Source organism: Cheilinus undulatus, linkage group 4 (assembly GCF_018320785.1).
Source record: "Cheilinus undulatus linkage group 4, ASM1832078v1, whole genome shotgun sequence".
NCBI lineage: Eukaryota > Metazoa > Chordata > Actinopteri > Labriformes > Labridae > Cheilinus > Cheilinus undulatus.
This window is the reverse complement of record NC_054868.1, coordinates 12,193,235-12,215,962: the sequence shown is the minus strand read 5'-3', so window position 1 is coordinate 12,215,962 and position 22,728 is coordinate 12,193,235. Positions and strand designations below refer to the sequence as shown.

Genomic DNA, 22,728 nt, shown 5'->3' with positions numbered 1-22,728 from the left:
TAATCTATTTCAAATTTACTTTAAATACCGAGCACTGAGTAGCTACTGAGGAGTTGTACAGTAAAATTTGGTCTTTCCTTAGTGGCAGAACAACAAAGTAATGGATCTCCAACCAGATTGTTTACTTGAAGTAATACCTCTAAAATAAAGTAAAATACACAGCAGAATCGACAGTGTTAATTTAACAAAGTTAGAGTTAAATTTTAAAGGTGTGTGTGTTGGTGCACACTACATGTAGTTGAACTACACTTTAGAAAGTCTTACACATTTTACAATATGACAGAGCTGAAGCAGCTCTTGTACATCTATGACAGGGTGGGTCTCCTCTGGCAAGAACAAATCAGAGTCTACCTTATATGAAGGGAATGCATACTGATGAAGAATACGCTCTAAATGTCCTGTAAGAGCACCTAAAACCACAGGTGGGATAATTCAGTGGATAACTTCCCTCATAATGCAAATGTTTCTAACATAAAAAACAACAACAGTCAACTAGAAATAAGAGCAAATGAACCACAGCAGGGAACAACAACAGGCAAACATTAAACATCCTGCTGGAAATGTGATTGGCTCATTGCATACGAGGGGAGGGGTTATCTATGGGTCAACTAGTAATTAAGTTAATCTCAGGTGACATTATAGAATAATGGAAACGTGATGTATCTAGTCGTGTAACTAATGAACTGCAGCAGTGAGTTTTTAAGTAATGCAATGCAACCAAAGTTATAAAAATAAAACAAATATACAAGTAAAATTTTCAATCCAAAACTCCTTCCTTCAATCCAAACCCCATAGATACTACCACTGATGGCTGCTTTTCTGTTGTTTGTTGGAGAACCAAAATACAATTTGTGTGACTGGATGATATTACATTTAGACACATCATGACATTATAGTTACAATGGTTTAATCATGATTTTACTGAGCTGACCTTGATCACATCATAATATGACCATCGGCTCTTAAAGTTGGCTAATTAAATTGAATGCCGATGTCAACACTGGATTCAGCTTGGGCCAGCTGCTCCACTTTTGCTGCCTTTTCACTGCCATAAAGTTAGTTCTTCTTGTGGGTGTGGGGGTGGATCACATGAGGTTACCTGGATGATGTCTTGAAGCTCCTCATCTTCAAGAAAGTTGATAGGTCTGTAGCCTTTGGTGACCCATTTAGAGATTGCATTAGTAAGCATAGTTGTGGCTTTTTTTGAAAATCCAGGTCTGCTGCAATCCACCAGTGTAGCTTGACGACCACGGCTTGATCCTGTGTTGTTGTTAGCATCTTTGCTAACTTCAGCGAAGATGTGCACAAAGATGGTACTTCAGACTCATTGTGCTTTGGTGGAAAGATAGTTCCTCACAGCACTATATACACACAATTTTGGTTTTACCTAAACTTTAATTCGACAGCTTTTTAAATCAAAAGACCTGGGTCGGTCACCTCACACCTTTCATATCTTTATCCCAAGTCACGAAGACATCCGAGCTGGAAGACTACAGGAGGAAGTTGTGGTCAAACTTGGTCATATGATTAATTTCCATGATTTTTTAAGCACCTTATGGTTGTCATATCAATCGTGAGTGTTAACATGTTAATATGTCAACTAGGGCTGAACAATTTGGGTAAATAATCTAATTGCGATTCCCCACCCCAATATTGTGATTGCGATCTGATATTTGATTATTCCTTAAGTTCCTCATCTTATGTTTTCCAACAAACACAAGCAATAAATCATTCTATATTATAACCAACACAATATTAGATTAAACTAGGGCTGAACAATTTTTAGAAAATATGAATAGTGATTATTTTGACTTGTATTGCAAATCGGATGTGAATTAGTGTACTGAAGGGAATAATCATTTTTACGTCATCCTGAAATTCAATCCAAAAATGTTCACAAATGAATAAAGTATGTTTTTTTTAGTGTATTCTAAAAAATTAAATGATTGCATGATATGTAATGCATAACATGTCTGCTGCAAAAAACAATTTTAAACTGGTATTTTGACTCAGATTTCAGGTTAAAGAAATATCACAACTTCTGTGATTTGAAAATTGCAGCAGGCCTTATTGTGAATTAATCTAATCTTCAATTAATTGCCCAGCCGTAATGTCAACGTGTCAACGTTAACAGCTCTAATTCTCCTGAGCAGAAGGGGGGAGCTAAAGCCAGTGAGTGCATACTTCTCCCACAACTAGAATTTATTTTTCTCCTTAAGCTGACAGTTGAAGGTCGAACATTTTGGTTTAACCTGATTCATGATAAGTGCTTTGACCATAGACTGTAGAAAGAATGGGACAAACCCCAAAGCTTATTGTGAGCAGACGTCAGCCATCTGCTTACAATAGATGGACTCAAAAAGTTCTTGAAGCCAATCCGCGGCAGCTTCCATATTGAAATTGCGGTCTCAACTGAACTTTGGATCAACCTAACGGCCTGCCCACTAAGCACGACTTGCTGTTAGCTAGCTAGCAAGCATTCTGGTTGACAGAAACGTAGCTTCTGCCTGTGGAGCTATCTGTCACTCAAAAGAGATGTGCCAATCAGTCCGCAGTGAGGTTTTTCCTAAATATAATCTAAATGATTGTGGTACAAAAAAATCCCCCCCCGTACAGTGAGAGCACATGAAGACATTAGCTAATGAGACACTTATTTTTTTGAACCAGGCTGTAAACCAGTTTATTTCTAGTGTAAAAAACAGCTTCTCAAGAAGTGTTCAGATGGGACTTCCGTTGTTCCTGCAGCCAGCCTCAAATGGACACTCGCCGTATTGCAATTTCTTGCACTTCCGCATCAGCTTCATTTTTCAGGACCAGAGGTTGCCGCTTGGCTTTGACCTCATGTATTTATTAGCCTACTGTTAAGGTGCTCCTAGGGCCTACTTGCATGTCTGTGTTTCTGCACTAAAACAGACAGTACAGTGAGTGGCATTGGCGAGAGAGCAGAGGAGAGAGACAGTGATGTCTTCTTGTCCCTGAAAGGTTTCTTTAAGTCTCCAATTGACCTGTAGACATTTTCTGTCTTCACTTGTCAAACAAAAACCTATACCACATGCTTTCTGTGTAATATTGACCTCAACATTAAGCCCAGTCTCTGAAATGTTTCTAATGATAGTTAAGATTTGACTGGTTTGATAACAGTGGGTTATTGAGTTTTGAGATTAGACTTGAATTATCACCCAGTTGTAGAAAAAAATGAATGCAGAGAAAGAGTTTATTTTGTCTTTTCTCCACAGGACTGAATTTAGCTTCAACTCCGCCGAGATTCATTATTGGACTCATTCAGAGATGCTCACACACACATACACACACACAGCAGGGAGACAAACATGCTGATGTGCTCAGTACCAGAGTAGCCTGGAGATGGACAGATGGACGAGTGCTCTTTTACAGCCTCTTCTCCTCCCTCCATGTGTGCGTCTGTACGGCCATGTACTCTGTGTTTGTGTGCCCCATGCCTAGCATAACACTGGCAGAGTGTTGGTGCCAAAGTGGGCATCTGGTCCGTGGACTATCACAGGGGAGAGAACAGTCACACCAACACACACACACTCCTCTCTCTCTCTCTAAAGTTGTGTATGCAGCTAATCCTGCTACAGATCTTACTCTGGTTCCTGGAAGTCACAGCACGGCAATAATTAACTACAACACATGGAAACACACAAAGAGAAGGAGAGAAAGATCACACTGGTTGCATATTTCTGCAGCAACCAGAAGTGTGCTCAATATACAAGTAAAAAGAAACATGTTCAGCACACGCACAGGGGCCAGAATGAAGGTCAGTCACCTTCCCAGTGCCATGTTCTGTCAAAATCACCCCATGATGGTAGTGCATGTCTGTGTGCGTTGTATTTTTAGTGCCATACTTCCAGGTTGTGTAGAGGTCAAGCTATTTCTGTGTGCCATAACCTCATACTGGTCTCCAGCCATAACACCAACACAAATAAACACAGAAAACTAACACACACACCGCTATCTTTCACTGGACTATTCATTCTGAACAACGAGAAATCATCCTTGAATTTGACGGCAGCAACACATCTCAAAAAGTCAGGGACAGGGCCATGGCTACCATTGTGCAGCCTCCTCTCTTCTTTTAACAACAGTCTGTAAACATCTTGGAAGTGAGGAAACCAGTTGCTGGACTTTTAGGAGAGGAATTTAATCCCATTGTTGTCTGGTGTAGGATTCTAGCTGCTCAAAATGTTTTCTATACACTACAGATTTAATCAATATTGGACTGATCCTGCATCATATTTACTTATAGCTGACGGATCAAACATTTAGTCATTTCAATAAAAAGGGTTCCATTCTTGATTTATTGATAATTGTAGGGATTTAGGATTTTTAAAAATTCAGGGTCATCTGAGAGCCTGAAGGTTACAAGCATCCAGTATTGACCTTTGACATTGTCCCTTCTGCACAGGGATTTGTTCAGTTTCTTTGAATCTTTTGATGATATTATGTGCTGTAGGTGGTGGGATATTCAAAGTCTTTGCAACTTAACATTAAGTGACATTTTTCTGAAATTGCTTCACAATTTTTAGACAGTTTTTTGCTAATTGGTATACCTCAGCGCATCTCTACTTCAGAGAGACTGCCTTTCCTTTTATACCTCTCAGTGTCAACATCTGATATGTTGAAAATGAGAGTTTATATTTACATCTTACATAGTGCCCCAATTTTTTTGGAATTAGGGTTTGTACATACAGCCAGCTAGTTAATCGCTAACTTGTTAGCAAGGTAAACTTATACAAGGTCAAATAGGAGCCAAATGAAACGGGGCATGTTGCCACCTTGCATTGCAGAGTTGGACATACTTCCATCAATACATTGGGACAAGGACTGCAGTGCAGAAAGGGCAGTAGTTGGGGTAAAGATCCCAATCCAGCTATGGCTTTTGCTCAACTTTGCATGTAAATGTACTTTTTATAAAATCCGAAATTGTTGCCTCTTTCGCTTCAGTTTGCCCTCCCTCACCGTACCCATCCTCCATGATGTGATTTCCCCTGTATAACGCATACACTCACTCCACCTCAGTGCTGAAGAGGAGACAGCCTTCGCTCAAAAACAGACAAAAAATACAGTAAGAACATGAGTCATTTCTTTTTAGAATTGAGAGAGTAAGTGACAGAGCTGGAAAACAATCGGACTTCGTTGAAACACGCCAACAAGGAAATGTATTTGGCACTGAATGTGATAATACACCTGCTCCACAATCCCTGTTCAAAGTAGCTCTCTTTAAAGCACTGCTCATATTAAACAAGATAACGCAGGAGAGTGTGACAGGTTGGTGTTAGAAATCACGGCATATTTTTTGTAGTTTGTAGTTCGTAGTTAGAAGTGCTGCATAAACATGTTTGAATATGTATATTCCGGGAATATGAATACCCCCCAGCAGGGGGTGGGTGACATTACAAACCTCCCGCTTTCACACCGAGGGCTTGACCGCTCGTTTTACACATGAAAAAACTTTAGCTTGCAATCCTAGAGGACTGATGCTACAACTTGTATGTGTTTAAAAAATCTATATTATTATGAAGTGTTATCAAAATAATACTGAAAATGTCGATAAAATATCATGTTATTTACTTTACCTGTGATGCCGAGTCGGAGCTAGCAGCAGCAGCAGTGTCCCCATTGTCAGTAATCATTGCACATGTGCGATCGGCGGAATCGGGGCTCGATTAGTCTCCCTACGACCTGCCTGTAACATCATTTAAACGCTTTTTGCCTCGTACCCAAGGACTCGAGTTTGTATGCATAGAAATCAGATTCTTATTCGTGACTTCTTGAAGTCGTAGCTTTTAGATTCATACTCACATAAAATCACTCATAATTTGCTGACTCGTATAAAAAAACATTTTTGGGGGGTACAAAGCATTTATTTACGCACAAAATTTTCAAACACGGATAAAAAGTGTCAAAGTTATGCATACAGACTTTTGACAGTGATGGTACACCACAGCCTGGAACCTTAAATTCTTCCCTTTGCACTTGAACTCTGAACAGTTGACTTGCAAATTACTGCTGTGCATCAAACTTCAAACTGGAAATCGCTCAAAAGACTTTCGGCGATATTTCTTCAAGACCTTAAAGTTTTTTGGGAATTTATCTCATCTCCAGCGGAAAGAGGAAAATGGCCTTCAACTGACTTCCCAATGACCTGGAACTGAATCTGTTCACTTCTATTTATTTTGGTACATGAACCTTTTTAAAAGCTTTTAAGCCTACAGATATTAGTGAAATGTATTAAAACTTACAGCCTATTGGGCCTGGTTTTAAGCTAGCTAAAAGATGTGCGAATATCAGTTTTTCACTCATCAATTTTTTCCAATAAATTCTCTGTTTTTAAAGTATTTAAATTTTTCGATATTCCGGGAAAAAGTGGAGGGTAATATCGCTTTCTATAGTGATTGGAAAACATATTTATTTGAGTTTGAGTGCGTGAATTTTTCAAAATGTTTAGAAAGGGTTAGCATAAAGGCGAACTTTGAAAAATGCTTCGAATGTTATGAGTGGCTCTGATCTCTAACCATGGAGATGGTAGGACTTCTCTCTGTGAATGTCAGGACGTCATGATGCACATGTTTACTAGACAGTAGCACTAGGCTACCATAGATATAATATATATATATAATATCTATATCTGTAATGTCTATGTAGGTTACTATGTGAATCTGGATCTGTGTCTTTTTGTTTGGACCGTTGAAAATTGCCTCATCATGTCAGTAGCTAAAACAGAAACGAATTACTTTTCTTTTCTAGTTTGACGTTTGAATATTCATTATCTCAAATTGATTTTATTTCAATGAGCTTCAACTGGAATGGAAAACTTGTCAGTACTGTCAAGGCAGTGTTCAAATAATTTATAAAGGTAATATTACCTGCAATATCAGGAAAAAACCTATTCTAGTATTATAAGCGAGGTGAAGATCAAAATATTTAATATTCAAGTATTTAAATGAAAATCACTGAAACTGACTCACTCAATCACACATTTAATCATTCTTTTGATACTGAAGTTAAAATAATAGAAAGTCAATTAAAGCATTTATTTTCTTTTACTGTTCCTAATGGTCAAGGGGTCTAGTGACTATAGAATAAATACACTCTATTTTTGTCCAAATAAAAAAGATAAAACAGAATTTGATATTGGTCAAAATGTAGTTGAGCCTCTTTGTGTGGTAGTGGCCTAGCAGTGCAGAGCAGTTGTAGTAAATGTATGCTGTTTTTAAAACATGAAAGTTTATTCTTTTGAATTTTACACTTTGACTTGGTCTCCTTCAGATGGTGCACGGTAGCACCCTGGAGCATCCTGCTGGAAATGGCGTCCCCGAGGTAATCATGGCTGTGCCCATCAGTGAGGACCAGTATCTCCCGATGGCTGCTGTGCCTGTACAGGAAGGTGAGTATGAAGGTGAGTATGGAGTTCCTTTGGCAGGTGACGGTATAGGATTTGCTTCCATCCCCTGGTGATGAGGAGGAGTTTCGTGATGACATCCAAGAGGATGGTTGGTTGGTTGGCCTTTGATGGTTTGGGGGATGTGCAGGATAAAGACTTTGGACAACAATGGATGTGGATGAATGAGGAGGATGATGATGCAGAAAGTGAACACTCTGGGTATGAGTCCATGTTTGAGGTAGAAGAAGATGAAGAGGACAACCTCAGACCTCGCTCTCCTTTGGACCAGCAGTTCCCACCAGACCACTTTTGGCAGGGCTGGCGGCATGAGTTTCCTCCGGACCCTGCAGGATCTCCTGTCCAGGATCATCCTGCTGCAAGGCCTCCTGACCCTGCTGGACCTGCTGTTCCAGACAAATCTGCTCCGTCAACCTCAGGCTAGAGCTCTACCATGAAGAGGAGCAAGGAGGAGAGTCCTGCAGCACAGCAGAGTGTGAAGAGGCAGAGGAGGGATGATGAAGACCAGGACAGCGAGCAGCCCTCCACCTCCGGAGTCAGTTCCTCTTCATCAAGAACATACTGGCACTGGCAACCTAGGTATGACAACAGCGACTCTGATTAAAACAGACGACCTGTCTGATGAGATGGACTGGTAAAGTATAAAAACTTGTCCAGTAAGTTGAGGAGCCACAGGTCGCCTTCACATGTCTGACATGGTTGGTGACCACTGTGCTGGTAGTATCATGCAGCAAGTGTTTTTATATTCATAATTAGACTGTTCTTTTATTTGATTGTATAAATAAAATGTGATGATGCCTGAACCAGAGGTAAGTTAGCAATTCATGACAGCATTAAACACAATACCATGCAAATTTTACTCATGCAGTAACTGAGTCATTATCGTTCCTAACTCTTTCATGCTGTTTGTCCTCATAAGGTGTAGATAATTACTAAAAACAAAAGTAAGTTCATCCTTTTTGACAAGAACAGGTGAATCCTCATCTCACGTAGTTTGACAGTATTACAATTTAACCCGTGTTGATCTCTGATTATTTTTAAAGTTAGGTGTTGATGTTTGTACAGGACAGAGGTAAGGCGAGGATTACTAAACTTTAAAAAGACTTCACTTCAAATGTAATTAGCTTAAAGCAATTTTGATTATAACTGATGTAAAAACATTTGAAATGCACTTTTAATCATGCCAATTCTATTAGTTTGATGTATTTTGTGTATTTTACAGGAATAAATGGCTGTAACTGTTTGTTATAAGAAGAGTTTGAGTTTTTTTTCTTTATTTTAATGTTATAATTCAGTCATTGTTTTATCTTACTCATTATGTTATATCTTTGTTTTTCCATGCTGACACAGCGAGGATGGCTTGACGCGAGGAGAAGTGCCCATTCCAGACCAGATGAGGAGGACAAATGGACCACAGGACCAGCTAGACAGGGTGGTCGCCTTTTTCCCAAATACCAAAGTAAGCAATCCCTGCATTCAGACTTCAGTTGTAGCAATAGTTTCATAAAGTAATGATAAACAAAAGCTTGCTCCTAAATGTGTGGATTATCATATCGTTCTTGGAAGGCAGATTTGGCGTCATATCCTCCAGAAATGTAAATTGGAAAAAAGATTTGTTCAAACTTGTGTTTCTGTCTTACAGATTAGGAGTCTTTTGTGTTTTTGGGGTTCCAGAGCAGCTGACAGTAAAAATAAACCAAAGAATCGATCTTCCTTACCTTCCACCTCCACCCTCAGCACCACCCTCTTCAACCAGCAGCCCAGCGGAGGAGCGTCCTGGGTCAACCAGCACAGTGGATGTTTGTGTCTATCTGCTTTTTCTGTGCCAGTGGGTTTGAGACGTTGCTCACACATCATCAGGGAGTCTTTGCTGCAAATCCTTCACAGAAGAGACAGACAGCTCAGAAAGAATACATTTTAAACAGCTGAAAGTTTATAATTTGTTACTGTTTACTATAGTTTAATGGTAATATACAAAGATGTGAAATGTTTGTTCACACAATTCAGTATAAAAACTAAATATTAATGTGTATGGTGAAATGTAATTTTGTCCAATATCTTGAATTAAACAATTATTATACCTGTTAAAATTTTGTGCAGTTTAATTTTCATTTGACTCAATCAACAGGTTGTGATTTTGTGATTTGATGTTATTTGGTAAATGTGCACATTTTGTAAAGTTTAACCCAATCAAAGTTAATCTCTGATCAGCAGCTGGGCACCCTGTAGAACTGTTCCTATGTCAGTTTCTTCCTGGCTCTATGTGGCAGATGAACTCAACATACACGCATGCAAAAACACATGCACATTAGGGGTGGGAGAAAAACTCGATACAGCATAGTATCGATGATATTTTGTCTGGTGATATAGTGTAACGTCTCATCCACCAAGTATGGATTTTTTTTCAAATTAATTGCTAACATGAACTGAAGTCTATGATAATGGAAAAATAACATCAATTATTTGGACAATTGTTTGTCCAGTGAGGTCGGCAGAGGTAACAGTCATAGAGCCGGAGAAAGTTAGTACAACCAATATAGCAGCACCAGGGGAAGGACATAAGGGATGCAAGCAGGGCAAGAATGAGATGGACTTGACACATGAAGTGCTACATGAAAATAAGATACCACAGGAATATGACAAACTAATGCTAAATTAGCTAAACAGTTGAAAAAATGGTATAGATTGCAATATATCGCAATATGTGGTGTTGCAATACTCACCAGATTGCAAAATGTTTAAAATCGCAATAATATCGAATTGTGACCCAAGTATCGTGATGATATTGTATCGTTGGCCACAAGTGATTCCCACCCCTGATACACATAAGCCTTCACAGACATGTATGCATGCATGTACAGTCAAATATGCACACAGAAAGTGCCAGAAGTTTAATATAAGGTAATGATAAAGTCTGCCCCCAGTTCCAGCAAAGATAATGAATACAAACTCTACAATAAATTGCATCAATAACAGGTTTACACTTTTTGTAGAATGCCTAAATGCTACTCATGGATATCCTCTATCTTACGCTAGTGTTTAAAATGGAATATAAATGATCAGACAGGGAGAGCTCCAGGTTTTTTTCTCCTTATGTGTGTAAACTGCAGCGTCACTGCAGGCTGTCTCCAATGAAACATGGAGTCTCTGTTGTTTGTCATTGACCTGCAGTGTTCAGCATTAACCACCAGAGTGCAGACTGCACCTAGACATCTAAAGGAAGCTGTTCCATGTTCTCTTTTTGTCATTTTAGGACAGCACTACACTGAGGAGTCATCAAATCAGGGGAAATTATGTGAATAGTTATGGCAAAAAGCTGATTGACACTGACAAACAGCTGTGTGAGCAGAGCTGAATATAAATAATAGATAAAATAAACGGATCGAGCCTTAGCCTGTATTTAGAACAAACACCTTTATTTCTCAGGTTAATGAATGACTGAGTGCGTGTGTGCTGTCTTTATGGTTTCTTTACACACAAGCAGACTGGAACTTTGACCCCCTGCGCTTCTCCTGCTGAGATGGTCTTGTGTTTTGGTCCAGTGGTCTCCATGGTGACCAGTTCCCCTTACAGGTGTGTAACCTGAGCAACCAGTCAGGTAGGGCAGGTAACCGTGACGGTGTGAAGGCTTCAGGCAGCAGGTGTGTGTGTGGAGGCAGGGCCAGCAGACAAGAAAAGAGACGAAAGTTTAAACAGAGAAAGTTTAAAACTCTGACAGTAATCGATGACTCTGTGAGGTTGAGACAAAAGGAAGCAAGGCTGGAGGAAGAAATGGAGGCTCAGATCATTGAGGCTGAAGTAGACGAGGATGATGGGACGTTCATCAACATCTCTCTGGCAGATGACACAGGTAGGCCCTTAAGGCTCCATTCAGTTAGAACATGGACTGTTAACAGCAGTCCATGTTCCTGTGACTTGCAGTTGAGGAATCAGTTGAAATGTGATTAGAACTTTTATGCTACCACATTACATGTATTCATTAAACCACCTCTGATTATGTGCACATTTTTTTTGTCTTGTAAATAACAGTGCACATGACAGAGAGTTAGAGTGATTGTTATAGATATATGACTGAACAAAGAGCAACAAGGCAGAGACAAAAAGCTTGTAAAACCAGAGTGGTAATGTTCGTGGTTATGTTTGTGTGTTGTGCTTTGACAGGATTGAGGTGTGGTCACATCACATGCTGCCGCAGTATTTTGTTTTATATATCCACTCTGTGTGCACACATTATACCTTTTATACACTTAGTGATTTTTTATTGGTCAGTTTAGGGTTAAATTAATTAACTAAACTAAACTTAACTAAAACATAGTGGCAGTTTAATCAGATCTGGACAACATTTATTTAAAAGCAACATTTATTTCTCAAATTAAAAGCAAAAACGGTACTGAAAGCTTTTCATGATGGAAAATATGTTTTTGCTTTTCTCCCGACCTGTATGAGTTTTGTATAGTTACAGGTGGAGTTTGGTTGCACTGTGAGCTGGTATAGACAATGGCTGCTGGTGTAGCAATTAGCTACAAATTAGTTGTAGCTACAGTTATCAGCAGTTTTATCAGAAATGAGTCACATTTCTTTATTAAAACAAGAGCACCGTGCCACACTGAAAACTTTACTTAGCGGAGATGTTTTGCACTTCTCCTGACCGCCCTCGGTATGAGTTTTATCCAACAAAAACTCATCTGTTCTTAACCTTCAAAAGCGCCTGTCTGCTGAGATCAGGTTTCTATTAAAGCTGTGCATGCCTCCTACCTCATTGTCTTGTTGCTCTGATTAGCCCATAATGAATTTGACAGACAAAATGTTCATCCAGTCACCTTTGGAACTGCTGCCCTATTGCTGTAGTTCATGTTTTGAGCTGGGAACTGTGGATAGACAGTGACTGTGCTTTGCCATTAGCTGCGAGTTCAGTGGCCCAAATTTGTCACTCTAATGCAGAACTCCGCACCTCCCAAAATGTTGTGACCCCACTATGAATTTCCAGGTCCAGCAGAGACCAGACATGCTGCTCAGCTCTGTCCACCCTTTCAGCTCACTTGTTGCAAATTGAGGACTCAATAAAAATTGCACTCCATAGCATGTATTTACCAAAAAGTAAACCATTTTTGCTTTTAAGAGATTTTCTTTCTCATTATGTGGAATTCATCCATGAAACTAAAATGGTGGTTGGCATAAATAAGAAAAACAAAACTTATTTCTTATTTTTAAATTTTTTGTCACACTTATTTGACACCAAAAGCAACACTAAAACATGGCCTTTTATTCATGGTTACATTTACAGTCAAATGACACATTCATTCATATTGTAATGAAATGGATCATGTGTTGAAAGCTATATTAGTGTAAGCTATTTTGTTGTAAAAATCTTTTCCTAAAAGAAGTTCACTTTCCTGCTGATAAAACATCAGCTTCCGGTACACTTTTATTTTGAAGGGGAAAGGAGATGTAGAATGCTGAAGTTGCTGCAATTGACCTCTGGGCTGAATAAACACAAAATGTAACTTTAGGGAGGTTTCTTTTCATGTTTTTGTACTTGAAACCTCAGCAATAGTCCTGTGATGGGGGGGCGCACATGGCTGGAGAGCAGTGGTAGCCCTATGGAGGGAACTGAAATGAGACAAAACTCAGGGTATATCTTTGCTGAATAAAGAATATATTAATTGGTCATCATTTCCAAACAGCTCATATACATTTAAATGTACAAATAATGATAAAAAATTAACATTTCATACTGTGTGTTTTGTGTATTTTAATGCTAACTCTGTTACTGAGATTATCATGATGATATATTATGAGTTTTATTAGGCTTATGTTGCTGATAATACTGTATATTAACTTAAATCATTATTCAAAACACTTAATTAGCTAGTTGTGTATTTCATAAAACCATCATTTGATGGAGCTGACAAACATCTGACAAAGTTGACAATGGGAATAGAAGAGAATTACTTAAACTAGCTTTTTCATCCAAATAATAACCAAAATTAACTATAGATGAAAGAGAAATGATGATAATAAACAGGTGAAACCCTGCTTTCCGCATGCTCTGGTTAGTATTGATTTTATTTATTACTTAATGGACTCCATTCTGCCCCCAGGTTTGGATTATGGCTCTTGCAAAGGCATTTTTTCAACAATTTGGCTCTATAGTTGAGCAAAGTTGATAACACTAATGTAGGTAAATGCTCAGACCAGGCAGTGACCACCCCATGGATGCATGCAGACAGATGGACAGAAAGCTGCTCAAACACTCAGACATGAAGGTCTTGTGGGGATGGCAACAGTGCTGGTCAGCTCCTCTAGTGTGAGTTGACCAGATGAAAAGACTGTTAGCATTGCACCAAGAGTGTACCTGTGTAGATTGTGGGGGCGTAGGTGCTCCCCCTATCGGTAGGTGTGATCATATACAAACAATGACGTCATGGTGACGATGTTGGTGGGTGAAGCAGTCAGACATCATTGTAACCATCACCACAGAGCGTCTGCTCAGTGAGAAGGGTAGTTCCGCGATACGGAGGAGACATTTCTTACGTTAGGTAAGTTTAAACGCCTACATATGCAAAGAGTGAGTATTTTATACGATGGATAGTTTTGTGAAGCTAAATCCCGGCCGTCTCGTTTCTATTTAAAGCCAAAACAAGTAGAAACAGTAGTTAGCTTGTATTAGCTAACCGCAGTCTGGAAGATGGCACTTTATGAAACGTATTTACTTGAACGAGGTGTGAAGATACGATTCTTGGCATTCACCTTACCTTTCGTTGCTAAACGTGATACACTTTGAGTGCATTTGTGGTTGAAAATAGGTGATGCTAAAGCTTCGTTGGCGTAGCTAGCCAAAAATGTAGTTAGCTTAGCTAGCCATTTCTCAAATGTAGAAGCATCCAACATCGGACACGTTCTGTGTCGTACTAAAGCCAGATTTAGCTCATATGGCTGCTGTCAGCCTTTACACTTTGATCGACTCAGGATGTGTAATACTTGTGCCATCATAATTTACAGATTTTGGGGGCTTTAGTTCTGAGTTTACGCCGTTTATGGGCCATGAGTGAGGGAATGCTGAGCAGAAGTAGTGTAGTAGTACCAGATGAGGATCATGATGGATGATGTCCCGTCTACGGGAAGACGACGAAATGATAAGCAAGGAAACCAGCCGTACAACAGTGGCTTTAACAGTGGTGCTGTCCGATAATAGAACTATTGTTCTTATCCTGTACGTTGATGCATACAAAACTGCTTCAAATGCCACGTCCTCAGATTTCTTTGTTGCTTCAGTATCAATTGATGGCCAGTGGAAAAGATAGACACCAAAACGTCGTTTTATGTGTACAGAAGTGTTTGGCTTGTATCAGTCAGTTCACTGATATTTCAGTGGTCGGTAGGTTCACCATCGTGTTGCTGGGCGCGCCTTGCTGCCCTCATCCTCCGCAGGCTGGGAGCACAGGCCTCCACTCTGTTTACTCAGCTCTCAATTTTAAACCAGACACACTTAAAGTAAAGGTAAACACAGCAGAGTAATTCATGTTTCCTAATACACTGCTGTGGCTGGGAGATACAGGTAATGATATAAATAACAGCATTTTCTTTTTGTGCTGATCAGTATTGAGACAGATGTCAATATATAGTTTCCAGTTATAATACTGACTTTCAAAGGGCTATCCTGATAATGAAGGGAGATTTTAAAAAGCAAAGGGATTCATCATTGTGCAAGAAAATTGTTTCATAGCAAACTGTGCTATTTGCCAGAAAACAAACAGATATCAGCTATAAACAAATGTTATCTACTTCCCTTTTTACCTACTTACAGAGCATTCAGAAAGTATTAAGACCTGCTTCACTTTTTTCGGTTTTGTTATGTTGTAGCCTGATCCTACAATTGTTTTAAATAGTTTTCTCTCTCTCCCTTTAGTCACTCAGTACCCCGTAATGACAAAGTGAAAACATAATTTTAGACATTTTTGCAAATTTTTGAAAGTACTCATAGTAACATATCTATTCAGACCCTTTTCTTAGTGTTTCATTGAAGCGCTCTTGGCAGCATGTACAGCCTTGAGTCTTTATGAATATGATGTAAAAAAAACTTTGCACACCTGGATTCAGGGATTTTCTGCCATTCTTTACAAATCCTCTCAAGCCCAGTCAGGTTGGATGGGGACCGCCAGTGGACAGTATTTTTCAGATCTGTCCAGAGATGTTCGATGGGGTTTAAGTCGGCTCTGGCTCTGTGACTCTGTGACATTCACAGAGTTGTCCCTAAGCCATCCCTGTGTTGTCTTGGCTTTGTGCTTCGGGTTGTCGTTATGAAGGAGAACCTTCTGCCCAGTCCAAGGTTTGAAGTGCTGCAAAACAGGGTTTCATTGAGGATATCTCTGTACTTTGCTCCATTCAGGTTTCCCTCAACCCTGACCAGTCTCCCAGTCCCTGCTGCTAAACCCCGTCCTCCCAGCATGATGCTGCCACCACCATGTTTCACTGTTGGGATAGTACTGGGATAATGTGGCGCCGGGTTTCCTCCAGACAAAATGATTGGAATTGAGGCAAAACAGTTCAATATTGGTCTCATCAGAGTCAGACCAGAACATTTTTTTTCTCAGTCCTGGAGTCCTTCAGGTGCTTTTATAAAACTTCAAGCTGGCTTTTTGGTTTTATGCACTGTGGAGAGGCCTCCATCTAGCAACACTGCCATGAAGCCCAGATCGGTGGAGGGCTGCAGTGATTGTTGTACTTCTGGAACTTTGTCCCATCTCCACACAGGATCTCTTGCGCTCAGTCAGAGTGACCATCAGGTTCTTGGTGGCTTATCTTACAAAGGCCCATCTTCCCTGATTACTCAGTTTGGCTAAGCAACCGGCTCAAGGAAGAGTCCTGGTTGTGCCAAACATCTTCCATTTGAGAATTATGAGAGCCACTGTGCTCTTGGGAACATTTAGTGCAGCAGATTTATTGTAGGCTTCCCCAGATCTGCTCCTTGCAACGACCCTGTCTCTGATATGCATTGTCAACTGTGAGGCTTTCTATATAGAGCTGTGTGCCTTTCCAAATCATGTCCGATCAATTTCATTTACCCCAAGTGGACTCCAGTCAAGATGTAGAAACATCTCAGCAAAGATCAAGAGAAATGGGAGAGACTTGAACTAAATTTCAAGTGTTTGTTGAACAAGATATTACTAAAACAAGATAATTTCACTCAGCAAATGAAATGTGTATGGTGTTACTGTTTATGCTTGAACTAGTTTACTTATAAATCAAAAAACTAGACGTCAGGATCTGAGTGGCCAAACATTTTTTAATGACCAATTTCAGGAAAAATAAACTGTGACATTAACCATTATTAATGTGAAGAGAGAAGTGATCACAGAGCCAAACTCTGACTTACATCTGTTATGTCTTACCATCATATTATCAGTAACATGAATTCTTAATGGTGCTAACAGTGTCTTCTTTTTTCTTTCGCAGTAGACGGTGGACCTGCAGCCCTGTATACTAAACAGGAGAACGAGCTTTTCATCATGAACTGCGACATAGATGGTACGTAAGCTATGATCATCAGTGTAGAACTGTAGCAGTAACTGAGCAGTTAATTTTCATGAATTAATGTGTGTTATTTAATGTTTTGTTATTTATGTTAATAACGTTAGCGTTTGTGTTGTTTCAGGAGACATGGAGAACCAGGTGGAGATGGAGGAGAAGACGAGGTTAATAAATCAAGTTTTGGAACTTCAGCACACACTTGAAGGTAACAAGCAGACCCATTGTTTTTCACTGTCTTCTACAGGGGGAGAAATCTCAATTTTTCTTGCGTGAACTGGCTGTAGAGTTAATTATTTGTTTTTTTTTTAAGTCCTTTGATGGTAAAACTAAGGATTTAACAGTGGGGATAAAAGCAGATGATGCTCACTTTATATAAAGCTATCTCTGATCTTCAATGTTAGATCTGCTGCCTTGTGCCTGTCGATTGCATCTTTTGTGGCTCCTTATCCATGTGATAAGTGAAATCTGACTCTTGTTGCTCAGTGAGGACACTCAGCTAATGCCACTGTTGCACAGGGCACACACGTTTACCTTATAATTGTAGCTGACTGAATTTAGATAATAAGTAAAGCAAACCATTACCAAACACTGGCAAACCTTGTCTTCCTTGTTAATACCAACTCCTAAAAATAAGACTCCCAACATTCTCCTTGATGTTTATCTCCACTATCAAACCCCATTGGTCTTTCATGCTCTTTTGAGCATGAAGTTTTAAAACGCTGTATGCCTTTCTCTGTGCTTTAGTCCTGTGGTAATGCACTCCCTCTACCTTTGTTATACTCACCCCATCTCTTTTCATCATTCACAAACACCGTCCAAACAAGCAAAGGCTTGTCAAGCAGATTTCAAATTTTCCCTCCTGATCCATCTTGAAGCCCCAGCTTTGTCATTCTTCTTTCAATTTGCCATTTTGTTTACATTTATGATCTTTGTACATGCTGAGCACTCTGTGCTCTTGTTGATCAAGAAAACTTTATTAACTTTTCAAAGCAGATAGATTTGCCAGCCTCCATCTCTGCCATCCGGCAAATCCATCTTGAAAAGCTCCAGTCCTCACCATTTGTGCTGCATCAAACACAGTTCAGACCAATCAGCATCATTTAAGGAGAACAAGGCGGTAGCTAAGGGCAGGGTTTAGTTGGCCTCAAAACAGATAGAAAGGGCTTCCACTTGTGTAACATTTATCTCGGATGTACCTATTGTGTAGCACTAGACTAATCTGAACTGGACCACATTTCTTTATTAATAAAGAACAAAGAACAGCAATAAAAGCTATTTATGATGGAAAAGATGGTTTATATCTTCTGCTGACCTGTATCAGCATGACTATGTGAGAGTTACAGGGGGCTGGTTTGTACTGCGAGTCAGTATATATTATGGTGGAGCAATTAGCTAGGATTTAGCTCTTTGAAAGTGGCCGTTTTATTAGAACTGGGCCACATTTCTTTATTAAAACAAGGGCCCAGAACCATGTTAAAAGTTTTTTTATTTTTGCTCTTCTTCTGACCTGCCTCAGCAGGAGTTGGTGATAAGTACAGGTGGGTCGGGTTGTACTGTATGCCGGTGTACACAGTGGCTCCTACCGCTGAAGCAATTAGCTCTAATGCAGCTGTTTTATCAGAATTGCTCCATTTTATTAAAACAAGAGCAAAGAGTCACACTGAAAGCATTACTTCGCGGTGAAGATGTTTTTGCTCTTCTCCTGACCTGCCTCGGCATGTGTTTCCTCCACACCATAATCCACTGTTTATTTACGACAGCAGCGTTTGCATGAAGGATTGTTGATACAACCTCATTTTGTCTTGGTGCTCTGATTTGTCCATGAATGTGATAGACAGAAAGTTCCTCCAATCACCTTCCAAGAATTTTTTGTAAAGTCCTGCCCTTCCCAAATGCTCTCTATGGGAGCTTTCTTAGATAAATGTGAAATATATCCATGCAACAGATAAACGAATGCCTACCTGGTGTGTCAGGTTAACACTTTATAGAAGGCAGAAAGAAAAATCAAATATTCTAGACAATATGTCTGGAGGTTGCTAGACATCTAAGGTGGGGCCTTGATTGTCATTCACTATGACACACTAAATGGGATGAAACAACAGATTTTTGGGTCAGACAGGTCCCAAAACTCTACGACTGTTGAATTAGGATATAACTGTGCTTAAAACTTATGGTTAAACTTTTTGCTGCAGTCCTGACTATAGCCAGAAAGCACAGAGGAAACTTATTTGTTGAATTGAAGTTGATGCTAACTTTAGGGATAAACCCGCTATTTTAACTGGTCAGCAGCAAGCAACCAGCAGACACTGGAGCCTGGCTTGAGTCTTAAAGACTTGCAGTATTCATTGTTGCATGCACAGCTTAAACATAACAATCATCCTGTGCAAATTCTTGCAGCTATTCATGGCCATTTCTCCTCTCTGCAGTCATGACAAAAGCGTAACTCATGCACACCCACACTCAGACCGCCGGTCTCTCCTCACTTGGTTTCCTACCTACACTACAGCTTTCAGCGGGTCACAAACAGAACCACACTTCTCATATAACAAAGGTTACCCTGAAGATTTGTGAAGTGGACATTGCTTGTTGTGGGAGCATGTTGGTAATATGCAAACATTTAAAAGTATCTTAACAGTTCTAAGTTCCTGCCACACAGTGATGTTTCTCTCATTTTTAGTCTGTCACCTAGCCATATCCCTGAAACACTGGATCTTTTCTCTCGTTCTCATGTTTTTTTCCCCATCTCCTTTTCATCTCTTTTTCTGCTTCCACTTTTAAACAGTGAAGCAAATTGTTATCATACTAATATTTAACCTTAATGTAAATTTATTTACATAAAGAAATAAAGTTAACAGACAATACAACAAAATCATCCAACCTTCATTATAACTGGTTATGTTTAAAGCAAAGACAAAGAATATTGCTTGAATTAAGATTTTCCATGGCATAATATCTCAAAAACAGTCATAAAGTAAATACCCAAACATTATCTGATTAGTTGACTTATTGTGTCAGTAGTCCTTAGTTGCATCCGCAGTGTTGAACGCCTTTTTCACTTTGCCTTGTTTGTTTGTTTTAGATCTTTCTGCAAGAGTCGATGCAGTCAAGGAAGAGAACCTGAAGTTAAAATCAGAGAACCAGGTCCTGGGCCAGTACATTGAGAACCTCATGTCTGCCTCCAGCGTCTTCCAGACCACTGACACCAAGAGCAAACGGAAGTGAGGTACCTTCAGGATGGAGAAAGCTGGAGTGCTCTCCAAACAGCCGAGAGAGGAAAACCCACCATGGAGATGTGGAGAGTGTTGTTTTGTTAACAGACCTGGGTGTTTTTTATCCTCAGAGCTTCCTTACCTGAGCAGAAACTTACAGTTTAACAATTAAAACAATAAACTGACTCTACTGACCATACGTCATATATAACCGTCCAGTAGGGTCAGAAAAAAATAAATTTAATGTTAATTTAACCCAGGTATGTTCTGCAGCAGCTTCCTCTCCACACTGCAGATGAGGTAGACATCACCCTTTAATCACTTCAGCTAAAACAGAACCAGTGTATAAAGTGGTTAAGGGTCATTTTTACCTCAAGTTTCCTCATAATGGTCCCTGGCAAAGTAGATTCTGTAAAATAACCCTTAACCCTATTTAACTTACTTGGTTTTCCCAACGTTCAGTGTGTTTCTATCCCAAACTGACAAGTTTGGGGGCAAAAACAACCCTTAAAATATTACAGTGTTTGAACCTGAACCTCAATTTCAAGTCTAGTTAATGTTATTTATTTATTTTTGTAACATTTTTTTTCTACGTCAGCTGGATCTGAGTTTTCGGCTGGGTTTGGATGTCATTATGTATATGTAAATCTTGACTCTATTCCTCCATTTAAACAGACAAAGTGAACAGTATTACTGAGAATGATACAGGTATTTGGATCACATGTATGAGAAGTAATTTTTCTCCCAAATGGGCTTTTTCTTTTGTTTAGTGGGCTTGCATATTTCATAAAATGCCTCCTGTTAGTAGTCAGTGAATTGCAGATAGTGTAGAGATACTTAGAAATAGATACCCTATCACTTCTAGGTGGATGCAAGATTTTGGAAACTGTTGAACCTAATATTCCAGTTAAAATCAGAAAAGGAGCCATATCTATCATAAATAGAGAAAGTGGTCTCCAAGCATCCATTACTGGGAACATTCTAAACTAATAATACAAATTTTTACTTGTAACTAATGTTTCCTTCTTGTTTAAAGAAATTTTTAACTTTTTAAAGAATTAAAAGAACATTTTTCAATGACACCCCTGGTACAAACTAAATTAACTCGTATGGGTCTGATGCTGCAGATCTACTAAATAATATATTGTTGTTGTTTATTTGGCTGGGCAGTTTATTAATCTCTCTGGGCATGCATCCCAAAAGTATGGGAACCCTTAAATGCCATGAAAGACAGAAACAGTAAAGAAAGAACTTTTTAGATGTTTTGTTGCACAATGTGTGTTATGCACTTGTGCAACGAAACATCTCAAATGTTGTTTTAGCGTCTTCTGGATGCAGTCTGAGTTTTCTGATTAAGTTTAGATGATAACTTGTATTTTTTTCATGTCTTCTAGCATGTTGCTCACATATTTCATGTTACGACTACAAAAGCAATTTGAAAAAAAGTTGAAAGTTTCACTAAACAAGAGAAGATCTTACCTGAAGACGTTTAAACCTTTTTTGAAGATTTTAAATTGTTAAATGCCACATTTGCTGAAACATTAAGCCTGTTAAAATATATTTACAAAGATGGTCATTTCATCTTTTATGTTTATGCCACATAAGATGATTCAAGCAGACAGAACCACTTTTGGCATGTCAACAAATAGATGTTGATTACTTTTCCAGCATCAGTTAACAAATTGGAATTTTAGACTAGGTTTAAAAAATGTCAATGTAAGTGCAGCTTGTGTGCCGAAAAAAACTAAAACTGGGGCAGTTATCACGGAAATCTGGAGTTTATAATATCAGTGATATGGTATGCAATTGTTTAATTTTTTTTTTTTTTAGTACTTACTTTTGACACAAGTGATTATTCGGGGCCCTTTCCCTGCATCCTTTAATAAACGAGTGCTATGGCCCAAACTGTAGTAAGTGAAAAAGATGGCAGGGCTATAAATGCACGAGAAAGACCCTGCATGCAAAACAACGCAGTAAATAGGCGTTGAGTGCTATTGATCCACTCAGCCAGGCCTGGAATCCATCACCTGATGGAGAATGGGTCTGACTGTAAACTGTGCTGATGTGTTCAGTGTGCAGCAGAGTGAGGGTGTGTCCTCCAATGCTGCTGTCTCATACAGAATAAGAAAGGACTGAAGATGGAAGTATGAGAAGACAAATTCTTAATTGGAAAAGGTTCATGTTCCCTTTAAACTGAAGTATTCTCTTCTGTAATGTCTTTTGAAAGTTGTGATTCGTAAGTTAAGATCATGTGACTGTGGTGCTGTCAAAAAGGTAGGAGCTGGCTATGTTGTGAGGCTACAAACTGTATATGCTGTAATTTATTGAGGTAATTTTAATATTTTTAACAGTTGTACAATAGTATTGCATTGATTTCTTCCTGGCATGCTGAATATGCACCATCTACACACACCCTGGTACCAACTGTTCTGTGTGTAGACACTGCACCTTTGCCTTTAAACTTCTTTGGTTTTAATAAAACCCTAAAATCACTCCTGTCTCTGGCTCTTTTGTCACCTATTAAAATGTCCAGTTTTTGTCAGAGGAAACTAATAGAAATGGATG

At 39.1% G+C, this 22,728-nt stretch overlaps 1 protein-coding gene across 3 annotated transcripts; it reads left to right on the top strand.

Annotated features, from left to right (window-relative positions):
• The first annotated feature begins 11,117 nt into the window (after positions 1-11,117).
• scoca (short coiled-coil protein a) lies at positions 11,118-22,650 on the top strand. 3 transcript variants are annotated; one of them, XM_041785782.1, is made up of 4 exons: positions 11,118-11,273; positions 16,880-16,951; positions 17,079-17,159; positions 20,034-22,650. In XM_041785782.1, the coding sequence occupies exons 1-4, from the start codon at positions 11,195-11,197 to the stop codon at positions 20,174-20,176; spliced, it is 375 nt and encodes a 124-aa protein (XP_041641716.1). In that variant the 5' UTR covers positions 11,118-11,194; the 3' UTR covers positions 20,177-22,650. The 3 variants fall into 3 exon arrangements, with proteins under 3 accessions (XP_041641716.1, XP_041641717.1, XP_041641718.1); XM_041785783.1 differs by lacking the exon at positions 11,118-11,273 and adding an exon at positions 13,866-13,962; XM_041785784.1 differs by lacking the exon at positions 11,118-11,273 and adding an exon at positions 13,896-13,962 and having other exon boundaries at positions 16,883-16,951.
• Positions 22,651-22,728: the final 78 nt, after the last annotated feature.

Bases quoted from the DNA above. Each gene is read 5' to 3' on its own strand.
- scoca (XM_041785782.1), top strand. From the start codon at position 11,195: ATGGAGGCTCAGATCATTGAGGCTGAAGTAGACGAGGATGATGGGACG. The intron at 11,274-16,879 runs GTAGGCCCTTAA...TTTCTTTCGCAG, and splicing joins CTCTCTGGCAGATGACACAG to TAGACGGTGGACCTGCAGCC. The intron at 17,160-20,033 runs GTAACAAGCAGA...TGTTTGTTTTAG, and splicing joins ACTTCAGCACACACTTGAAG to ATCTTTCTGCAAGAGTCGAT.